The following is a 23,752-nucleotide window of genomic DNA, read 5'->3' as shown; positions in this document are numbered from 1 at the left end:
CAAATAAATGATTTAAAATGACTATAATAAATAAATGTGCTTGTTGTGTAAAGCAGGGATGTGGCCTAACCCTCTTTGGACCAAGGGCTGCAGTCCCCCTTGGCCAACTGGAGGGGGTGAATGCCAGGAGTGGGCATGACCCAAAGTAGGCGTGGCCACCCTTATCCCCCCCGCCCCCCCCCCACATGGCGCAGCCTCTGCTCCGCAGCTGATCTCTGCTGTACATCTGATGAGGGAAGTTGGTCTCCTCCTGGCTCATCAAATGATCAATTTGATTACTTGGGAGGGAAGCAAATTGCATCCCCATCAGGTAGGGGTGGCAGGATCCCTCTGTTTCTCATTTTCCTCATCTTAAAAATATATATCTTCATGAAAATTCCTCAGCATTTTGGTGCGAATTTCCTCTAAACACATTTTTTGTTGGCAGTTTGTGCACATTTTTGCAAGCAATTTCTCCTAACATAATGCTTTTGTGTGATATTGTCAATCTGTTAATTTTTATACACATTTTCCCTTAATATAAGTGTTAAGTGTGAATTTTGAAGGATGGCTGTGTTTCTGTTCTTATATTGTTTCAGGAAGTCCAATTTTGATAAATTCACCTTTAAATGCAAACTGAGATGAATTTCTCCCCATCCCTACCATCAAGGCAACCTCTCTCCCAAACCCCCAATCATACCTTCTTTTTTCGTTTTGCTGCCACTGCCAAATGATGGAGTATTTGGGGACTAGCAAAATTTGCTTGATCTGGCCTCCAGGACAGGGGTTAGGTACCCCTGCAATAAGGAAGCAGTATTTCTGAATAATATCTGGTTTGCATCATCTAGCAGCAAAATTCATCAAAGAACGTTGGAAACTCAAGCTAAAAAAAAGCAATCTATAAAAATTGCTCTTAGTTAGAGTGGTATGTCTAATATTAAAAGATAATTCATTTGGGGAGGTTTAATGGTATAGGCACATGGTCCCTCTTTCCGTCCTCAGGATGTTAAATAAAACCTTCCCTGTTTTCTGCTTCAAAGGGCATTTTACACGAAAGGAAAAGTGAAACAGAATCTTCTTATTTACAGGAATTGGTCATTTATGCACATCTCTTAATGTTTGGCGTTCTTATTAGGAAAGCAACTGAATCCTCTCAGTAGAAGTGTTTGCCTAGCTCACAAATATTCTACTTAGAACTTCAAAAAAATGTAGCATTATCCTATTTCAGGCTCACATTTTTGTACGCCCTTATAAACATGTATCTGGAATAGTCTCTGGGGCCTGGGCGGGGGGGGAGCAGGGAAAGTAGCAGGTAAGGGGAGCGTTAAGCATGCTGATGTTTCTCTGTTCCAAAGTGCCCCCCCCCCCCAAAAAAACAGTTTTTATCTAATAAAGTACCATGGCCATTCAGGATTATATTTGTCTGTCATGTTTAGCGCTACTCTGATGTTCAGTTTTATTTGTTCACGGACACATACATGCACATTCATGTGTGCGCGTGTTGAGTGAAAGCCAGCAGTTGAACAAATATTAATAAATTCCGACTCAATTATTTGTTGCTAGTAACATCCATGGAGGAGCAAGGCTTGGTCATTCCCTTGCTGACGTGGCCTCATCCCTAGATCAGGCTGCCAGGGGAGGTGGGAGTTCTCTGTCTCCTGAAAGCAGCAGTGCCAGAACCTGTAGAAGATGAAGGAGACGGCACTTTGTCCCTCCCTCTTCTCTTATAGGTCACCCAGGGATGCAGAGGCAGCTTCACCAGGTGAGATGGGAGAGCGGCAGGGCTGAATAGCCTCCCTGTGCTTCCCTCCTGGGTGTGGGGTGCAGCCTGTTTACATTTCTCTATATATAGCAGAGCCCCCACCGCTGTGCTGCCCGCTCTGCCTCCCAGCCGTGATGAATTGCTGCCTATGTGTGCGCCGTCATGGAAGGGCCCAGCCCAGGCCAAAGCAAACACCCTGATGGGAAAAAGAGGCAGATCCTGCCTCATAGAGAGGTAGTCCGAGGAGCCGATCAAGAGTCTTTCTCCACTCCCCCCACTCCTGAGCATGGAGAGAGGAAGGGGTGGTTTGGTCATTGCAAAGCCCTGCTTGTGGGGAAGCTGGCAAGCTGGGAGGCCTCCCAGCTGAGCAGCCAGGGATGTGCAGCTGGACTTTTCATTCTCTGTTTCTTCTCATTTCCAGGTAGCATCATCCTGCCAGCCCCTCCCTCTACCTGAACTGGTAAGTGTGGGTGTCTAGCCGTCCACTGTATGTTTTATGCCTTCCCTGTGGCCTTTCCCCGTCCCCTACATAGTTGCTGTCTGCTGTGTTTTAGTTCGGTGAGGATGGGGATTTAGCACAAAGCATGACGGCATGCAGCTGTATTTCTAAATTCACCATCCTTTTTTGCCTTTCACCTGGCTTCACCTCTGCAAAGGTTTTGGCAGGCATATGCATCAGCAAACCAAACACTGATTGAGTTGTCTGTCCCAACCAATTTAACATTTGTTTGGAACTTTTAAAATGATGATAAACTAATTTATGTTGACAAAACTGCTACCCAGGATGAGGCAGGAGAGGTGTATGTGATACCAGAAGCCCCGAGTCAGCCTGTGCAATGCATTGTCAGATCCTGCCCCATACCTTCATGGAATTATAGCATTCCCCAGGAGTTCCTTCCTAGAGAGAAGATTGTATATGAGCAAATCAGTGGGTGACTCCGCTGCTTAAAGCAAGGGTGGGGAACCTGTGCCCTCCACATGTTGTTGAACTGCAACTCCCATCAGCCCCAGCCAGCGTGGCCAATGGCCTCAGCGATGATGGGAGTTGGAGTCCAACAGTTTATGGGGGGGGGGCAGATGTTCCACAACCAGGAAGGCTAAATACTGGCAGGTGGGTGGATTCCAACCACCACCTGCCATTTGATGAAGTAGTTCTCAGATGAGCTATTCCTTATGAGCCAAATTGCAGTTGAGGTTATAGGTGGGTCTTTGCTGTGCAGGTTTGTGAGAGTACTCAGTAAGGAAAGTCCTTTCTTCAGAGCGTATAGATCCGTGGATGGGAATATGGAAGGGAGAGATGGTTTCCTGGGTTGAAAGCCCAGCTGAGCTTTCGATTTGTTGTGTACTCTTGGACACGTTCTGTTTCTTGGTCTTGGCAGTGGGAACCAAGGCCAGCCCAGCCATTAGGCAGGGTGGGGCTACTGCCTCAGGTGGCGGAAGCTCCTGAGCCAGCATTTCCACGGGCACCACACCACCTCCACCAGCAGCAGCAAAGAAGCGGCGCCGGCATTGGCACCAGTTTCAGCCAAGATCAGGGCTATTTGGGGCAGGATCTTGCCTGAAATTGGTGCCATGATGGTGCTGCTTCTCTGCCTGCAGCGGATGTGGCAGGGCACGTGGTGCAGGCAGCAATGACAGATAATTGTGTTGGCAGGAGCGGTGGCAACAGTAGGACAGGGCAACACTTCCTGATTCACCTCAGGCAGTGAAATGGGATGCACAGCCTGGTGGGAACAGTATCAACCCGGCTCATAAGCTTGTAAGTGCTGTGTGAGAATGTGAAACAACAACTGCAAGGAACCAGACCAGATTAATGGTAGCAGGAAGCAAAATCTCCCACTGAAGAGGGAATGAAAGAAATGTTAATAATGCAACTTGAGAGGATGCATTCCCTTGCTGCTGACGTCTGATGGGCCTATTTTCTGAGGGCCAAGACAGGAGTCGCAGCCTTCCCTCTGAGCTAACCTGTTAGCAACTGGGAGGCGTTCTACGCCACCCAGTGCAAGAAGGGCCAGCTAAAGGCACCATTGTTAGCACAATGGCTACTGTCTACCATACAGGAATGTTTCACAGAAATGCCAAGATACAGATAAGAGGCTGTCTAACTTGCTTGCTCCAGAGGGCCTTGCAGACCCGCACCCCACTCCCAAATTGATTGTGACCTTAACTTGCCTTGAATCTGGGATCAGCAAAGGTATTCTAGTGACCTCACAGGTCAGGAAGACTCAGGAGACTCAGCTCATGGCTGGTTTAGTGATTTGGGAGATGGATGGTTCCTTGACTCCAGCTTTCCCTCAGCCTTGCAATGGAGGCTGAAAGTGGCTTCATGTTAGTTTTTAGAGAAGTCAAGATAGTAAGAAAGCTGTATGTGATACTAATTATCTGTAGCTCCACTGTATTGTTTACTTTTCTCTCTTTTATTAATTGTCCTTTTTATGCTTTTCCTTGTTCTATTTGTCCTTTTTTGAAGTTTGTAACTGCTTTCTCTGCTTACAAAACAAAGCAAAATAAAGGCATATCAGGTGGCTTGCCAGCTTTTTGCTGCAATGACAATGAGCTTGAAAGAACAGGTGTATCCTCTCTGAAGTGCAACCAAATGTCCACCGCCTCTTCCCAGTCCTGAGGGCAGGCTCTGTTTCCCTCGCAGGTTGTCCCACATTGAACAGACAGTAAAGGAAGTGAGAGACAAGTAGTCTCCAGGAAATGTAAAGAGGAACCAGGCTGACAACTTATTAATAGCTGTCCATTCAGTGACCAAGGTGGGGGGGGAGGGCAGGAATCGGGCCACATGGCCATCTTCTCAGCACAATGATATTGTAAGTCATTTGTGTTTGGCACGGCGAGACATTCTTTTGACTATGCTGACATTAAAAGATTGCAACCTGCCTTTCTGGCTGCAATAATCCATGCGAAGCAAAGAGTTCGCAAGCAAGGGTCAACAATTTTTGGCTGAGCTTGTTGACCAAGCCAAAAATGGTAGTTCCAGCTCCGAGCAGAATTTCTCGAGGGGGAAGCTGGGAGAACCATCCCCCCCAAGGGAAAGGGCAAGCTCATCAGGCTTGCCAGAGGGTGGTGCCACACTCTGTGTGGTGAGTGCATTTGTTGAAACCTTTTGCCAGGACATGGCAAGCTGCAGAATGCCCTCCCCCCATCAAAACAGTGTGATCTGCTTGGGCCATATCAAGCTATCGTCTTATATCAACTTCACTACCTTATGATCAAGGAAAGAATGGTCATGTAAATTGCAGAGATCACAAGGATGTACATACTGTACTTGTTTCATTTTTAAATTGTGAATTTGCAGTTCATTTAGGGAGGGTATGAGAAGTTTCTTAAAACTTAGGGTTTGCCACTGAAAATAGTATTCCCGTATCAAGTTTCCCCTCTTCCCTTCTATAATATGTTTTAAAAACCACTCCTGTGTCATGACATCATTGCTTTCCCTGCTAGGTGTCATGGGCAGTAGGGCTGTGGAAATGCACATTTTATGACATCAGAGGGGGGTAAGGCTAATTACACTGTAGCTGGGGGGAGAATTTGACATGAGGAAGCCATTATCAGTAGTAGCTCCATTTCACTCGCTTTTTAGTGGTACCTCTAACTCCCATCAGTCTTAACCAGCGAGGCCAATGCTCAGGGTTGATGGGGGTTGTAGTCCAAAACATATGGAGGGCCCCAGGTTGGCAAAGGCTATCCCAGTAGGAAGGTGTCGTGTCGCTGTTGCCCCTGCGTACCTCTCCTTCTGCTCCGGTTTGTGGATCAAGCCATCAAGGAATGAGCTTCAGGCCCCCCCCCCCCCGCAGCTGGGGAGAGTCCCAGGCATAGAAGCTGCGTGGTGCTGTCTTGCATTTAATGCTCGACTTTGTGATTTTGTTTTGCTTTCCTAAACACTCTCCTTCTCCCCATTCTTCCCCGTTTGTCAAGAGGAGGAATACAGCTCCAGTCCGGCGTATTGAGCATTTGGTAAGACTTTGCTTTCTCTAAACTCTCTCTTAACTCTGCCTGCGGGGCTTTCCAGTCTAAAGTTTGATTCACTAGCGACTGAAAACTGTGTTTCTAGACACCATGCTGACATGTACGGTAATCAGGAAGGGCATGTAAGGGCATTTTTCCTCTTCTTCTTCTTCTGCTTGTAATTACATTCATTTTTCTACTTAAAAGGTCTTTATTCATTTCATGACTCGTTCGTTAAAATCGCATTAGGTTCAGTGCACATTAGTCAAAGACGCATTTGTTTCATAACTTGAGTTCATTTCTCCCTCTCTCTAATTTCTTCTAATCTCCCTCTCTCTTTTAAAAAATGCTGACGTGGGAAGATAGTTGGCTTTGCAGGCGGCCTCCATCTCTTTCCTCCAGGTGCTCCAGAGTTCCCTGCAAAGACAGATCGATGGTTAAACCACTCTGAGGACTGTAGGAGGAATAGAGGCCTCCTAACAACACTCAGCACCCTTAACAAACTGTGTTTCTTGGGATTCTTTTGGGGAAGCTAATTAAAGTGGCATTCTACCACTTTAAACATAAATTATTATTAATTATTATTATTATTATTATTATTATTATTATTTAAATTTAAATTTGTATATTGCCCTTCATCCAAAGTTCACAGGGCTGTTCACAACATAAAAAAACAAACAAAATGAGAACACAAAACACATAATAAAACAAGAACAGACCAATAACCTGCCCTCTCACAATCACATTCAAAAGGCCATAGAATGTTAATCAGCCAAAGTTTTGGTTGAAGATAAATATTTTTGTGGTACATCTTCCAGCTCCTGCAAATTCCTGACATATTTTTATTAGATATGTCAAAAGTGAACCTGTTAAGTTCACTTTTTAAAAACCTTTCTATCAAGGTGAGTCAATTAAGATAGAAGGGATGAAAACAAACTTCTCACTTTCAAAGATATCTATTTATTAATCTATGCATGCTAATCTGAGTGAGGGAAAAGATTAAGATCATTATATTTTGTTCTTAAGAGGCATAGCCTGAGAAGGAGAGAGCCCTAAACCTATTTGCTTTTTCTACAAATCTCATCCACCAACTCAAGGAGACATTCTCAGCCCATCAGTCTTAGTAATGGCAATGGTTACCCTGTTATCTTCATATTATTAGCCCTAATATTGCAGGTGGGGAACTGGGGCTGAAACCAGTTAGTGGGTTAATACAAGAAGCAAGATTCAGAACAGGGTTTCCTCATTCACAGCTCTGAGACAAACTACATCTTACATTAGTTGTGCTTTTGCAAAAGGCATTATTAAGCGGGCTGCTTTCATTTTGAAAGGAAAACACCCATGTTGAGCCCCGTCCAGGAACAGCCATCCAATTCATCTTTAGGGGCAAATAGCAGTTGGCTAGTTGTGGTAAGGGTGACCAGCTTAAGCACACTTTAAAAAAACATGAATAATGAGCACAGGAACATTGGAAACTCCCTTATATTGAGCTAGGATGTGCTGCAGTAGTGAGATGAGACACAGACCTGTAGACTTCCTTCTGCTTGGGGGGTTGTGGGGATGGGGGGGGCACAAGCCTACGACAGAGGGAGGCAGCAGTGCAGAGGCCTTCCCTCCATGGCAGAATTTGTAGATCTGACATTGGATGACGACAGGAGCAGCAGAAGTGGGGGGAATGTGGGCACAGTACCGTGGTGGGTGGGGCTCAGCGTCCCTATGGATATGCATATTGTCCCTTCCCTGGTCATCAGATCAGTCCTTTGATGAGTGGAGAGGGGGCACTGTGAGCTAAGGTGGGGAAGCTGTATGCCAGTGTGCAAATATATGAAGGTGTGTGCCCCCCTCCCCCATATGTGGCCCACGTGATCACTACTGGCATATGGACCCTGGTAGGCTGGCCAAGGGGAAATGCAGCTCTCAGGCAAAAAAAAAGTTTGCCACACTCCTGCTTTAGAGCAATGAATAGAAATAAATCTGTTGCTCTGTTTCCTGCATGCTATTCGTTGCTCTTTTCAGTCAGAATCACTCTATTCTTGCTTGCTGTTTTGCTTTGGAAGTGCTTTTTTGATGGCTTTCCCCCGACTTCCTCCCTCCCCACATTTATTTTCCAGGGCTCTACCAAGTCCCTCAACACTGCTAAGCAACGGAACACGCTACCCAGGTAAGGGCTTTGCATTCAGGTTTTGCATTCTTGTCGTGCTGACTTGCCTTTGGGACCTATAGTTATCCTGTAACTTCTGCAAGCAGCAGATTTGTGCTTTGCAGAAGGTGGTAATTTAAATACCATTCCGTGATTACAAAAGGCATGTGTCTGGAATGCTCCAACCAATTCTGATTGGCCACATTCAGCTGGAACAAAGAGAAACTATAATGCTTATGGGCCCAGCAATAGTTTTGAGGTACACCTGTCGTCTCCCCCACCCCCTTCAACCTTTGGTGGAACCCCTCCAAAATCAGCACCCAAATAAGAAGGCAGTGTAATTTCTAAAGTATCTTTGTTTTTGAAGTGTGGCCTTATGATCTCTTGAGATCATATTTTCTATGAGGTTGTGGTGTTTGTCTCAGGAGCCTTGGCTCAGGGGTGGTTTGATATACAATAATATTGATAATGTTCAGTCAGTCAAGTCCCAATTATGTAAACTCATTTCCAATGCAAACTATAGTTGCAGTTGTTCCACATGCCAGCACAGTGCCTGTATTTGAATAGATCCCTGCTTAATTCAAGCTTAATTCATTGGAGATGGCGTTAACATATGGTAGACTTCTGCTTCATCAGTGGAACTTCAGAAAATGGAGATTGGTATATCTCACCCACATCACCATCTAATCCCCACTCAGCTAAATTCTGTGAGGCAGGAAGCACTTCCTTTTGTGCCCTGCTTCCTAGGCACAGGTCTGGGATTTCTAGGTCTGCATCCAAGTGGGTGGGTTTTTTTATCCCACCACTTTTCCTGAGAAAACCCACTGTTTACCACTGAATTGGAGCAAACATTGATTAGGTTTTCTGTGGATTGCCACTGGTTCCAATTCAGCAGTAAACAGCTGGTTTTCCCAGGGAAAACAGCACGACAAAAAACCACCCACTTGGGAACCGACCTAGAAATCCCAGACCTGTGCCTATAGTCTGAAAAATGGACTATATGGCCCAAGCGAAACCACAATGCCTGAAAGTGCCATTATACTGTTGTGCACAAACATCATAAATAACCAGTTGGCAAATTAGAAACCATGTTGGGACATCTTTTCTGAAATCCCCTCTTTTCCATCAACATTTATTCTATTCTTTGGTCCTTTCTGCAGTGTGGTAAGTTGGGCCTGTGTGGATTAGAAAACAACCATGGCTTGCTTTCCTCAACTCTTCCTTCCTTCCTTCCTTCCTTCCTTCCTTCCTTCCTTCAGGAGTTTCAGTCTAGACCACGTGATGGAACGCAAGTATGACTTTGACCTCACCTACATCACTGAGCGCATCATCTCTGTCTTCTTCCCCCTGGCCTTGGAGGAGCAGCGTTACCGTGGCAACCTTCGGGAGGTTGCCCAGATGCTAAAATCCAAGCATGAGGACAAGTACATGGTAAAGAAGCCAAGGGAAGCCAGGGGTGGCAACGGGTAAAACATCCATTAGGGGGCCATTGCAGTGTGGGCACGTGAAATCAAAAAGTGAGCCATTCTGGATACCTGGGGTTGAGTGAGTGTGTGAGGGATGCCTGCTTCGTAGAGAGATGGGGAGACCATACCATGTAGACACAGGATGCTCAGCACAGGAGCGTAGGGATCTTTCTTATACTGTGCCCAACCATTGGTGCATCTAGCTCAGTTATTATCTGGCAGTGATTTCAGGCAAGGGTGTTTTTCAGCCCTATCTGGAGACACAGGGGGTAGGAGTTAGGACCTCCTGCATGAGAAACAAGTGATCTGCCCCTGAGCTACAGCTCATCCATTGGAATTTGTCCTGTTCTCCCTGTTCCTCAGTTCAGTCTCCTACCTGAAGTATGGCATTGGAAATCTGCAAGCCGCCAATTCAGATACCCTTGTGGGTATTCTTCTTCTGGGCTGTACAGACACACTTCTGCGTTTTGTAGGCTTTGCAGAGGAGCAGGGAGCACAGAAGATTGATGGAACTGGTCTGGGGAGGGGGAGAAAGGTTGGAATGGGAGGATGGGGAAGGGTTGCCAATGTTTTAATTTAAGAACAGAGTCCCTGGGCATCAGGGTTGGTGGCAGAACTAGAGCAGACAGAGCCAGGTTAGAATCTGGTGGGGTTTTGCAGCTCGTGCTGGTGAGAGGCAGAGAAATACTGGCATCATGAGTACAATATTGGCTGGCTGGTAATCGTGCCAGGGGGTCACTGTGAGTAATAGAGGCCAATGAGATGTCTCTTTGTGTCAACAGCTCCTCAACCTGTCAGAGAAGCGGCATGACATCATCAGGCTGAACCCCAAGGTGAGGGAGAGAAGGGTTGGGCCTCAAATGCTTATATTGACCTGGGGACGGAATTTTGTGGTGGTGGATCTTGAAAATTCTCACAATGGAAACTTGCAAAATAACTGTCTGTGCCAAATAATCCTAGGAACTTTAGTTTGTTAAGGGTGCTAGGAATTGTAGCTGTGTGAAGGGTAAGCTACAGATTTCTTTGATTTGCATTTTCATAATTAAACTTGGGTTTCCGGTAGCAGGATATAGGGAACGTAAGAAGCTGCCTTGTGCTGAGTCAGAGTGTTGGTCCAGCTATTTTCTGCATTGACTGAGGTAGCAGATGTTGTGGTGGGGCACTGCTGCTCACCAGTTGGTCATATTGTTGTTGTTGCTGCTGCTGCTTTTTAGTGGGATTGGAGAAGGAGGAGGAGGAACAAGGTGGCAGTGAGGTCAACGTGGTACAAGACCACTGGATTGGCTCTGCCAGTGCACTTGCACTGCAACAACTCTCCTCCTGGAGGTCAGATGTGTGATGCCACTCCAGTGTCCACTCCTGCCTGGTAATGGCTCTCCAGGGTTACAAACCAGAGTCTTTCCCAGATGCTGGGGATTGAACCTGGGACCACCCGCATGCAAAGCAGATGCTCTTTCCCATTGTTCTGTAGTAAAAAATAAAATACAACCTGACTCTCTTGGCTCTGGTTCCATTTGTTCTGCCTCCTTAACGCCCATGCTTCTCTCTCCTTCCCGGCACAGGTGCAAGACTTTGGCTGGCCAGACCTCCACGCCCCACCTTTGGACAAAATCTGCTCCATCTGCAAAGCCATGGAGACCTGGCTGAACTCAGACCCACAGCATGTGGTTGTGCTTCACTGCAAGGTGCAGAGGGAAATGCCCTAATTTTCCTGGCCATTATAGATGGGCATTTAGGGGAAGTGGCTGTGGATGGTGGAGACAGAGGGGACTGCAAAGACACCAGAGACTGAGGAAAGGGCTTTTGACTTCTGCAAGTCATGATCTGTGGGTTCTCACAGGCATTCCTCTGTCTCTCCCCCTGCCTCTGAGTTGGTTCCCATAGTTTTTGGGGAAACTTCTTGCACTCCTAGGCTGATGGTGCTGCTGCATTTTATGGTCCTAGCTCCAGTGTTTAATGCCCCCCCTCTCTCCTTCTCCCTCTTTGTGCCAGGGCAATAAGGGCAAGACCGGCGTGATCGTAGCAGCCTACATGTACTACAGCAAAATCTCTGCAAGGTACCAAGCAATGTGGGGAGGGAGGGGGCTGTAGTTGTGTGTGGTCGGCTGTGACTCTACTTGGCTTCTGTCTTCAGCTCAGACAGAGACTCCTCGGGGGGGGGGGGCAGCATGCAGACACCCACTGGCCTCTTTCCTTTCTTCCTTCCTCAGTGCAGACCAGGCCCTCAGCACACTGACCATGCGCAAGTTCTGCGAGGACAAGGTGGCTGCTTCTCTGCAACCCTCCCAGAAGAGGTGAGGCCTGCAGCTTCACCCCCACCCCACTCTCCCCTATTCCTCTGCTGTCATGCATGAGAAATAAGCTGCAGGGTGGGTGGGAAACGCATCATGGCAAGGCGTTGCAGAGGTCTTCTGTGAGGGAAAACTCAGAAATGGGGTGGGTGTGTTTGTGTGCATGTTGCACTAGATACGAAGCCCTTGTGCCTGAAGACCATTCTGGCTATCCAGCGTGCTCTTCTACTCTCACAAATCCACAAGATCCTCAGGGAGAGAAAAGGTGCTGGTATTGTTAGGTGCAATAGCTAGGAACAAAGGGAAAATTCAATTCAGTTCACATTTAAAGACAAATCTACCTGGTTTGCACTTTCTGGAACAATCCACAAACCGAAACAGCCATCCTTCAAAAGTTGCACTTCTCCAAATTTTGCAGTGCAGTTCTCCAGCTAAGGACTCATCCATACTTTAAATTGCCCCATTGCTTTCCACTGGGAAATCCTGTGGTTTAATGCTGAATCGGAACAAACGGCAATCTGCCTTTCCACAGTTGTTGTTTGTTCCGATCTGCTCCAAAGAGCAGATTTTCTGGGGGAAAGTAGCAGGGCAAAGGCAAAACTGCTCGGACGTTTGCCTAGATTGTACGGGACAAGCAGAAAGCGGCTTGGACCCGTGCTTGCAAGGCATGGGACAAGTGGATGTGTGGATGAGCACTGTGTAATTTGTTTTTAAAAATACATAGACTAGGGTAAACTCTGCATAAAAATGCATAGACTAGTAAAAATAGCATAAAAATGCATTATATTTGGGGAAATTGTTTTGCTAAAATGTGTATGATAGGCAAAATTGCATACAAAAATGTGTATTAGGAGAAATTTGTATTAAAATGCTTATGCATTTTCATGAGGATTTAAAAATGGATTTCATGATGTGGAGACTTGAATTTAAGAATGGAAAAATGAGAAACCGAGAAACCAAAAGTGATAGATTTGCCCATCCCTCAGGACAGCCCACTCCCAGTGCACCTGCAGTTAACAGGGGCTGCATAGCTGTTATGCTCCCACCAAGCAGACCTGGTCATCTGGACAGGTGTAGTAGCTGCTACGCTGTGTTGCAGAGATTTGGAGATGGAGAGTGAAGATGGAAGAGGAGCAGTGATTCGGGGGGCTAATTGTAAACCTCCTGTTAGCCTGATAAAGCCTGGAGGCTTTGGAGCTGTCAAAGCCAACTGAATCATCTGAATTACCACCTGGTACAAGTGAATTTCCCCCCATATACACATACAAAAGCTCCCTATACATAGGTAACTAGACATTGGGGAGCTGGATTCTAGCCAGCTTTTCTCCCCAAGATGCTGATTGTCTAATTGTGGAGATGTTTTCTTCTTTGGGACACTTCGCACCCCGTGGGCTGTCAGATGTGGTATGACACAGATGGGGACTTCCCACCTATTGGGGCTCTTGGCTGCTATTATGAAACAGGGAGTTTAGAGGCTCAGGGGGTAAAGGAGGAGGTAGGTTTGAGACCCAGAATTTCTCCTGGAATCCTGTTGGTAAGCCTAAGAGCTTGTGGCTGACCCTTCTCTCTTTTCCCTGTGGACAGGTATATCCAGTATTTTAGTGGGCTACTCTCAGGCACTATCAAGATGAACAGCAACACCCTGTTTCTGCACCATGTTCTTCTCCCAGCTATCCCTACCTTTGGGGCTGGAGGAGGTAAGTGCTGCAGGTGATGTCCAGAAAATACATCTCCCCATTCAAATGCAAGACCGGCATGGGCGTGGCTTAAATGCCTGCTTCCACCTCCCGTCTGTTCTTGCATGCATTTGTTCATAGCACTATTTCAGGTCAAATAAGAGTGACCAAAAGGGTGAGAAAAAACAAGAGGGAGAGAGGGGAACTGACCTGGCAGGGTTTTATAAAATTGAGAATAGCATGGAGAGCACAAATAGGGAGATTTTTCGCTTTCTCTCATAACACTAGATCTTGAAGTTGCTCATTTACGTTGATCGACAATTCTTCATGTGTGGGACCTGCAGCAAAATGTTCCCCCAGTGTGACACACACACACACACACACACGGTTCCTTTTCCCATTCCCTGTGTCTGCCACCCCACCCCACCTCACCCTGCAAAAGCTGTCAGCAGTCTGTGCCCTGTGGGCATGCTCCATGACTTCACTGGTGGGCTGTTTTAACCCTCACCTTTTAGGGTTCCCCCCCAAAAGATTTCTTTGTACTTGGGGTTTTCTAATTGTGTTGAAACCTCCCTTTTGCAGGTGGGGGGCTACCTAAACAATGGCACTTAAAGCCCAGTGAAGTGAGCAATACGCTATAATAAAGTTAGGGAATTCACTGCCACCAGATGTGGGGGAGGGGGCATGGGTTTAGATTGCTTTTGATCTGAGACAAATCTATGGAAGGGACACCTGTCAATGGTCCTGATGCACATTTGACCTATGTAAGGCCTTGTGAATAAGAAGATTCCACATGGTGTAGGTTTGGAATTGCTAGTACTGGTGGTAGAACTGAAAATCAGCAGAGTCACCAAATAACACACACATGCCCAACTTTCCTTAGGAATTGAGTTTGTTGGCCTGACCCATCAGGCTTCTCTTACGTTCTTATCTTTCCTCTTCCAGGTTATCAACCCTTCTTGAAGATCTACCAGTCCATGCAGCTGGTGTACACGTCTGGGATCTAGTGAGTATGAGTGGGTTCTGCCTCGGGCAAATGCCTGGGTCACCCTCTGAATTCTTCATAGATAAGGGCCAATCTCCTTGTAGCTTCCATTCCAGCTGTCCTTCTGTTTCTTCCTGTCTTACAGCAGTCTTCATGGTTCTGGTGGAACTCAGAAGCTCTGCATCAGTCTGGAGCCAGCCTTGCTCTTGAAAGGGGATGTCCTGGTGAGTGCTGGCAGGAGCTCAGGATGTAAGGTGGGAAGGCTGGACTTGGTGGACCTCTGATCTAGCAAGACGCTTCTTTATATTCTTAAGGAAGAACTAAGACTCAGAAACGCAATTATGCCATAGCTGGTAAAGAGATCCCATGTATGCTATCTTCCTTGTAAATGTAGAACATGCTGTTACATAAGGGGTAGTGAGATTGGTGGCTTCCATATATTATTGGACTACAACTCCCATCGTCCCTGACCATTTGCCATGTTGACTGGGGCTGGTGGAAGTTGGAGTCTAACAACTGGAGGCCACCACACTGGATACCACTGTGGAGATTCTGACATCATTATTTAAAACAAACAAATGATCCACTCTGTCTCTGATTTTCCCAGAGAAGGTGACTCAGAAGTGGCTCACCTCATTTTTGCCTCTGGTCAGCAGGTTTACATATTTTAAAATAATGTCTCAAAAAAATATGAAATCTGTTTGACTGGAGATGACTGAGGTAGGGGGAGTGGAGAGGAAGTGTGGGGGTGTACCCTGAGTAGCAATGACTCTATCTCAAGCAATTTCCCTTAAAAAAAATAATTAAAAAAAATTCAATCACATTCACATTTAGGATTCTCTGAATCCCTTGACTTCCCTCCGCCCTTCTCTGGTTTTCATTGTCAATCCCTTTTTATTCAGCTTATCCTCGCTCCCCCCCCCCCCATCTGTTATTAACTTTTCCATTATATTTTGTATTTTACAAGTATTACTCTAATCTTGCCAAGGTTTTTAGTTGTTTACAATGTTCTCTTAAATAAGCTATAAATTTTTCCCATTCTTTCCTGAACTTCTCCTAGAATCATAGAATAGAATCATAGAATCACAGAGTTGGAAGAGACCACAAGGGTCATCGAGTCCAACCCCCTGCCAAGCAGGAAACACCATCAGAGCACTCCTGACATATGGTTGTCAAGCCTCTGCTTAAAGACCTCCAAAGAAGGAGACTCCACCACACTCCTTGGCAGCAAATTCCACTGTCGAACAGCTCTTACTGTCAGGAAGTTCTTCCTAATGTTTAGGTGGAATCTTCTTTCTTGTAGTTTGTATCCATTGCTCCGTGTCCGCTTCTCTGGAGCAGCAGAAAACAACCTTTCTCCCTCCTCTATGTGACATCCTTTTATATATTTGAACATGGCTATCATATCACCCCTTAACCTCCTCTTCTCCAGGCTAAACATGCCCAGCTCCCTTAGCCGATCCTCATAAGGCATCGTTTCCAGGCCTTTGACCATTTTGGTTGCCCTCCTCTGTACACGTTCTAGTTTGTCAGTGTCCTTCTTGAACTGTGGTGCCCAGAACTGGACACAGTACTCCAGGTGAGGTCTGACCAGAGCAGAATACAGTGGCACTATAACTTCCCTTGATCTAGATGCTATACTCCTATTGATGCAGCCCAGAATTGCATTGGCTTTTTTAGCTGCCGTATCACACTGTTGGCTCATGTTAAGTTTGTGGTCAACCAAGACTCCTAGATCCTTTTCACATGTACTGCTCTCAAGCCATGTGTCACCCATCTTGTATTTGTGCCTCTCATTTTTTTTGCCCAAGTGCAATACTTTACATTTCTCCCTGTTAAAATTCATCTTGTTTGTTTTGGCCCAGTTCTCTAATCTGTCAAGGTCGTTTTGAAGTGTGATCCTGTCTTCTGGGGTGTTAGCCACCCCTCCCAGTTTGGTGTCATCTGCAAATTTGATCAGGATGCCCTTGAGTCCATCATCCAAGTCGTTGATAAAGATGTTGAATAAGACCGGGCCCAAGACAGAACCCTGTGGCACCCCACTAGTCACTCTTCTCCAGGATGAAGAGGAACCATTGATGAGCACCCTTTGGGTCCGGTCAGTCAGCCAGTTACAAATCCACTGAGTGGTAGCATAGTCAAGACCGCATTTTACCAGCTTCTTTACAAGAATATCATGGGGCACCTTGTCAAATGCCTTGCTGAAATCAAGGTAGACTACATCCACTGTGTTCCCTTCATCTACCAGGCTTGTAATTCTGTCAAAAAATGAGATCAGGTTAGTCTGACATGACTTATTTTTCAGAAATCCATGCTGACTATTGGTGATCACAGCATTCCTTTCTAGGTGCTCACAGATTGTTTGCTTAATGATCTGCTCCAGAATCTTCCCTGGTATTGATGTTAGACTGACTGGGCGGTAATTATTTGGGTCCTCTCTTTTCCCCTTTTTGAAAATAGGGACAACATTTGCCCTCCTCCAGTCTGCCGGGACTTCGCCTGTTCTCCAGGAATTCTCAAAGATGACTGCCAGTGGTTCTGAGATCACATCTGCCAGTTCTTTTAATACTCTTGGATGCAGTTCATCTGGCCCTGGAGATTTGAATACATCTAAACTAGCCAAGTATTCTTGTACTATCTCCTTAGTTATTCTGGGCTGTGTTTCCTCTGCTGAATCATTTCCTCCAAATTCTTCAGGTCGGGCATTGTTTTCTTTATCGGAGAAGACTGAGGCAAAGAAGGCATTGAGGAGTTCAGCCCTTTCTGTGTCCCCTGTTTGCATTTCACCATCTTCTCCTCTGAGCGACCCCACTGTTTCTTTGTTCTTCCTTTTGCTACGAATATACCCATAGAAGCCTTTTTTGTTGCTTTTAACCTCTCTAGCAAGCCTGAGTTCATTCTGTGCTTTAGCTTTTCTGACTTTGTGTCTACATGTGCTGGCTATTTGTTTGAATTCCTCTTTGGTGGTTTCCCCCCTTTTCCATTTTTTGTACCCATCCTTTTTTAATCTTAACTCAGTTAAAAGTTCTTTAGATAGCCACCCTGGCTTCTTTAGGCACCTTCCATGTTTCCATCTCATTGGTATTGCCTGAAGTTGTGCTTTTACTATCTCCCTCTTAACAAACTCCCAGCCATCATGAACTCCCTTTCCTTTTAGTATTACTGTCCATGGGATCTCACCCAGCACTTCCCTAAGTTTTATGAAGTCGGCTTTCTTAAAGTCAAGAACTTGAGTCCTAGTATGCTTGGCTGCTCCTTTCCGTTGTATAGTAAACTTCAGAAGAGCATGATCACTTGCGCCTAATGATCCTTCCACTTCTACCCCATTAACCAGGTCATCGACATTGGTTAGGACCAGATCTAAAATGGCTGTTCCTCTTGTTGCTTCTCCCACTTTCTGGACAATGAAGTTGTCTGCAAGGCCAGTGAGGCCTCATCCTGGTCTCTGATTATCCTGGTCAATTTTGCCATTTCGGCATAGTCCATCATCTTCATCAGCCATTCTTTTCTGGTTGGAACCTTGTCTCTCTTTCTCAAGCAATTTCCAGCACTCCTAGGAAACGCTGACAGCCTTATTAACTGTAATTAGCCAATTCACCACTTCATCTGTTTCCCACACTCTTAGAGTTTCAGTTTTCTTCCAGTTTGGCTGAAGACAAAATAAGTTTATGCATAGAATAATTGCTACTGGATCTCTAGACAGCTCATCATCCAGCATCTTCAGTCTGGATTCAGGCTTCCCACAGGCACCTGGTTGGCCACTGTGTGGTCAGGATGCTGGACTAGAAGGGCCATTGGCCTCACCCAGCAGGATCTTCCTATATTCTGAATCAAATCAAGTACTTTCCGTCAATGTTCCTTGACCATGAAAATAATGGTGCTCCTGTAAATGTGTACAAAGTCTGTGGGCTTGGTGTATGTGAACATTTGAGCGTGCCCAGACAGCTGTGTATGGTGGGTAATAGCAGAAGCCTGCTTGCCAGCTGAGAGAGCTTTGCCTCGAGTGATTGTTATGTTCATTTCCCCTCCTTTTTCTTAGGTGAAATGTTACCATAAGCAGCTCCAGGGCACCGAGCGTGATGTGGTGTTCCGGGTCCAGTTCCACACCTGCACCATCCACAGCACCCAACTGTGGTTTGGTAAAGATGAGTTGGATGAAGCCTGGAGAGGTGAGAGCAAGAGGCCTAATCCTTGGGCAACAAGAAATCAAAGCAAAAGGGTGGCATTCAACTCAGAGCTGACCTGTTGAAATTAATGGACCCAACTTAGTCTTGTTCATTAATTTCCCCAGGTCTACTCAAAGTCTGGTAAGGTTAATTTATTTCAGCATGAGCTTTTGTAGACAAGAACCTATTTCTTGCCACAAAATCTCTTCGTATGCTTGCTGCAGCAGACCAAGGCCTGGTCTGCATGTTCAGCAAAATTCCATGGTAGAGTCCATCCCAGGCTGTACCACTTCGGACTTAAAAGAGAAGGAGTCACATTTTGAAACTGTCCCTGCAAGTGAAAAATGTGCTGCACATGGACCTTGAGGGGGAGGGTAGGCCAGAACCTTTTCTCCCTGGTGCGTTATTTATCTCCATGAATGAGTTTTTTATTTGAAGGAAGCATTCAGAAACTGAATTTAGCCTTAAGTGGTAGAGGCCAAGATTTTGCTGAACATGTGGCTCTCCTAGAGTCTAGTTCTGCAAGGTTCCCCTACAGGACGCACCTTGAGGGCAACCTCAGGTTTTAGGCGAAGGGGGTGCAAGTGCATTTCAGACTGAAGCCGGTGTTTGCGTGAACATGGCATGTGATGCAGGTAATCACTCCTGCCTTATAAGAGCCCAGGCGCAACAGTCAGGCTATTCACCTCGTATCTCTGTTTTCCTTCCCTAGATGAACGGTTCCCATTTGAAGCAAGTGTGGAGTTTGTCTTCTCTTCCAGCCCCGAGAAAATTAAAGGTGGGTGAATGACAGAGTTGAAGGGATATGGTTGCAGTACCATGAACACCTCCTGGGTCATTCCAAAAGTCAGGCATGGCCTAAAGCAGGAATGGGGAACCTCAGGCTCCTCTGGCCTCTCTTGTCTGACCCTTGCTCCACCCACCTTTGCCTTTGGCCCCATCCCCACTGGGGTGGCAGTCTTGCTGAAGCTGAGCAGGTCTTGATCTGGCTTAGATGGGAGACTTCCAGAGACCCCTACGTGCACTGCCTTGAGTTTTGTATAAGGAAGGTGAGATGTAAATGTATTAAGGAAAGGAGGGGGAGAAGGACACCAATTTGAACTGGAACATTTGGGAAACAAAGCAATCCAGACAACCAGGAATTTGCCTGCTATCTGTTGTCAATGTTTGTGGGGGGGGGTGTCTTCAGACTAGTCTGCAGAACATTGCACTGCCTTCTAGCTTCTCCAGTGATGTGGCACCAGGAAAGTGCCAAATCTGTGCCCACCCACCTCAGAGCAAGCCCAGCCAAGCTGACAGCACAGCCAGCCATGAAGGGCAGCTCAGCTGAGCTGTAGTTTCCCTGCAAGATGTAGGGATGGCCACTGACCTGGGTGGCTTTAAAAGAGGATCAGACAAATCCGTCTATGCTCTACCGTCCACTGTTGGAGGCAGCATTCCTGGAGAACGCTGTGGGGAGAACGCTGTTGTGCTCAGCGCCTGTTTGCCGGCTTCCCATAGGCACCTAGTTGACCACTTTAAGAAACTGAAATTGTGGCAGTTTTATGAAATACATTTTATGAATTAAATAAAACCCGAACTTTCTTTGGTCTGATCCGGCAGAGATGTTCCTATAGGTTTTTTATTTGTTTTGTATTTTTGCTTCCCTCTTGGGACTGCAAGAATTGGGGTGGTTTATCAAGCATCTTGGAAGGCCACAATTTATGGCTGGCGAAAGGAGGTGTGCTTGGTGTGTTGTGCTGATCTGCCTTTAGAGACATGGTGTCATTTGGAAACATCTTAAAGTACCATGGCACTTTGGGGGGGGGCGGGAAGTGGGGGTGTCATCTTCCTTGCTTAGAGTGATCCTTCCCCTAGACTACTAGACCAATAGAAACACCTTTTGTCCTGCAAATATTGCCAGTGGTGAAGGGGGTGTGTGAGCAAGCATCATCTGTCGATGGAGATCAAAGCAATTCCTTCTGCCCTAAGTTCTTTAAGCTTCCCATTTCCTTGTATGGTCAGGGCTGTGTGTATACCATGATTGCAGGAGTGAGGGTGGGCAGAACTAGGCAATGAAACCCACAAGGAAAGAGGCAAACTGCAAGCAGACCATGGACTGGGAGGTTTATTCCTGTGGAATGGAAACCATAAGAAGTATAGTTTCGATTTCAAGTCTTCTGTTGGCCAGCAGGGTGGTGACTATGGGTCTTATGTTCTTTCACTTCAAAGATAATTCATTTGGGAACCTTCTGCCAAAATTGTAGCATTTGCCAGTGGGGTATCTCAGAGTAGCTGCCAGTGGTCTTTCATCCAGGTGCTGATGAGATCCACGTTTCCTTAGCTTCTGTAAAGCTTCAGAATCGGAGGGAATCCCTGACAAACCAGTGTGCAGATGGAGAAAAGCAAGTTCAGCACATCAAGCCTTTATTTTGCTTATTAATTTTTGGGGTTGGTAAACTGCCACTCCAAAATGGAATCCAGATGGCTTGAATTTACTGTCACTGGAATTGAAACTGAAAACCAGGGGTCAGTCAACATGACATTCTAATACGTCTGTGATGACCCCAGAGCTTTCAGGGAATTTAGGTGCAGATGTCCCATCAGGTATAGTGGTTGGAGTGTTGGACTAAGTCTAGGGAGACACAGATCCCCAAATTCCCATTTAGTCATGCTGTTTGCTGGGTGACTGTCCAGTCACTACCCCTCAATCTAACCTACCTCACAGGGCTGTTGTGAGGATATAATGGGTTTGGAGAAGCAGGTACACAGCTTGAGCTTATTGAAGGAAAGGCAGAATAAGGGCACTAAAAACCACCTTACTAGGATATATGAGAAGGGGGTGGAGAGCATTTGTACAATGCATGTACAATGCTCTGCATGCCAATCTATTTGTTTATTTAAAATGTTTAAAATACATCAAAAAGAATTCCACGGCAGGGTACAAGCAGAATAAAATATTGAACTTTAAATCTGTAAATGCATCAAATTTCGAAACAACATAAATGACAGCAGAGAAAAAAGCCTCATTCTTCAAAGGTGCAGGAGTGACTTCCTCCGTCCAAACAGACTCACAGCTGATATTGCATAAATGCCTGGGTCAATAGATGTGCTTTGAGCTGGCAATGAAACAGGGGGGAAAGAGTGTCAACCAGACTTCAGTGGAAAGGGCTCATGTCCCATAACCAGGGGGCCACCACAGAGAGAGAGACCATAATTGCACACCCCTTCAGGATGCTGACCAGAGACAGAGGAGAACGCCTGGTCTCTGGGGTAGCCAGATTTTTACCTTTACTTCAATGTCATTCCCAATGATAGTGTTTTATTTTTCCCATTGCAGTGAAAGGTAACCATTAACTGGCATAGCAGAAAATGAAGAAATGCACTCCTTACAGGGGGCTTGCCTAGATCTATATCCTCATAGCCCCATCTTGGGCAGAGTGACAGAAACGTGGGAATCCTGTTTTTAAAAAACCCACAGATTAGGCTTTTTAAAAACGTCGTCAGTCATGCTTGAGCCTGTTGCAGAAAATCCTAGTTATACAATTAAGTAAATATGCACATCCACAATCCTTTTATAACTCTGCTGACTGGTGTGCAGCCATTGGAATACGCTATCCATTCCATATGTTATCTTGAACGCACTTAATCCTCCTAATGCTGAGATTCTCTGGCGCTTCCTGTCTCTTTCCCCAGGCCGCGAGACCTACAGGAACAATGCTGCTGTTGCAGTAGATTACAACATCTCCAATCCCATAGTGCGCTGGGACTCCTATGAAAACTTCAACCTGCATCATGAGGACAGCCTGGAAGGTACACAGGGAATAATAATAATAATAATAATAATAATAATAATAATAATAATAATAATAATAATAAATTTATTATTTGTGCCCCGTCCATTCCTGCAGTCTCTTCCTAGCACTTACACCCTTATTGCCACACTACTTGGGCAAGACTGTGTATGTGTGTGTGTGTTTTCTGCAATTCCTCACTTGGACCCAGGATTTGGTATTTGCAGAACTGAGATTTTCTTGATGCAGAAGTCTGGTTGTCGTGGCACAGAATTCTGCTGCTGCATTTTAGGATGTACAGTTGAGTCACATCATGCACAGGGGTTATGTTCCAAGGGTAGTGTGCCTTCTTCTGGTTGGCTGCTGGCTGACAAGGCAAGGGCACAGAGGAGCGGGGAAGAGCCTTGTGGTGAGACCTTCTTAGTGTCTCCACCGCCTCCCCTCACTCAGCTTGTGGAAGGGAGGAGGAGGAAGGTGGTCCGAGAGATGAAGGCAGATCCGTTACAGCCAGAAGAAAAACTCTGGAAGGGACCCTGGACTGGAGCTCCAGCCAAAATGCATATAGTTGAAATCACATAGGATTAATGCCCATAAGATGCAAATGCTTATATCTAAGCACCATACACTCTGCTTATATCTAAAAGTGGACAATATTGAGATTAGTTTTTGTGTCCACAAGGATGCTTCAGGCAGCTTTCTGCTGTTGGCTCTAAGGCTTCTCTCTAGTCTGAGCTGTGTGCCACAATTCACTCAGCCCATCTTAACTTCCTGCATTGGTTACACTTTGAGTAGATGAGCGGAGCTCAAAGTTCTCCCTTGATTTTTAAAGAAAGTTGGTGCTTCAGAGTTTGAAACCCCAGTCTGGACAGGCTGATGGGGCTCCTCCCCAGCACAGACACATCTGGACTAAAGTGACTTTTTTGCCCCCGGGAGCTGTAATCCCAGCAGCTGGTTTTTACGCAGTCAACCCTGATTACAGTTTCCTCCTAACATCCACTTAAAGTAAACTCGTTAAGAACTAAAATAAATAAAATACCGAAGGGAGTAAGCAAATGGGAATTTAATAGTTGTGGCACGTCTGCCTCAAATGCCAGAAAAACGTCAACAGGATGGAATAAAACTCCTTCCTCGCAAGAGCTGAGGAGGCCGTCTTCTGCAATGTGTGTGTTTGGGGAGAAAGAGTGCCATAAATTTGGAAAATAAAGCATAACGATGAGTTGGATCAATGGAAGGACGAGTAATGGCCTCTCAGAAAGGTGTCTATATGAGGGGGGAAATGCACCCTTCACAGGCCCCAGTGGACCCCCCCCCATACACACACTGGACAAGGCCTGATTCTTTTTCAGCCATCTTCATTAAACCAAAACTATGGCAGAAGAGAGACCGTCGTTTTTAAGAGAGGTGAAAGTGATTTCAGAGAGAGGCTTTGCTTTCTGCAATATTCACATATATTTCTTTTGACTCGCTGTAGCTTCTGGCCAAATTGGTTTTCCAGGATTTTGAAACAAAATAAAGGAACCTAGAAAACCTGATTACCAGAAATAAAAGTCGGATGCAGCC

The 23,752-nt window shown here is 45.8% G+C and overlaps 1 protein-coding gene across 6 annotated transcripts in view; it reads left to right on the top strand.

Moving 5' to 3' along the window:
• Positions 1 to 23,752, top strand: part of TNS2 (tensin 2) — a 134,590-nt gene that overhangs the window by 89,733 nt on the left and 21,105 nt on the right. For all 6 annotated transcript variants that reach the window (XM_083428183.1, XM_083428182.1, XM_083428185.1 and 3 more), the window contains 14 exons: positions 2,163 to 2,201; positions 5,666 to 5,704; positions 7,807 to 7,856; positions 9,095 to 9,266; positions 10,084 to 10,134; positions 10,864 to 10,986; positions 11,294 to 11,358; positions 11,512 to 11,595; positions 13,177 to 13,289; positions 14,214 to 14,274; positions 14,399 to 14,477; positions 18,293 to 18,422; positions 19,132 to 19,197; positions 22,095 to 22,211. In XM_083428183.1, coding sequence (XP_083284309.1) covers positions 2,163 to 2,201; positions 5,666 to 5,704; positions 7,807 to 7,856; positions 9,095 to 9,266; positions 10,084 to 10,134; positions 10,864 to 10,986; positions 11,294 to 11,358; positions 11,512 to 11,595; positions 13,177 to 13,289; positions 14,214 to 14,274; positions 14,399 to 14,477; positions 18,293 to 18,422; positions 19,132 to 19,197; positions 22,095 to 22,211 — 1,189 coding nt within the window. The remainder of the gene's footprint in view (positions 1 to 2,162; positions 2,202 to 5,665; positions 5,705 to 7,806; positions 7,857 to 9,094; positions 9,267 to 10,083; positions 10,135 to 10,863; positions 10,987 to 11,293; positions 11,359 to 11,511; positions 11,596 to 13,176; positions 13,290 to 14,213; positions 14,275 to 14,398; positions 14,478 to 18,292; positions 18,423 to 19,131; positions 19,198 to 22,094; positions 22,212 to 23,752) is intronic.

Source organism: Podarcis tiliguerta (genome assembly GCF_965153285.1).
Source record: "Podarcis tiliguerta genome assembly, chromosome: 2".
NCBI classification, from domain to species: Eukaryota; Metazoa; Chordata; class Lepidosauria; order Squamata; family Lacertidae; genus Podarcis; species Podarcis tiliguerta.
This window is presented reverse-complemented; position numbering and strand designations above follow the sequence as displayed.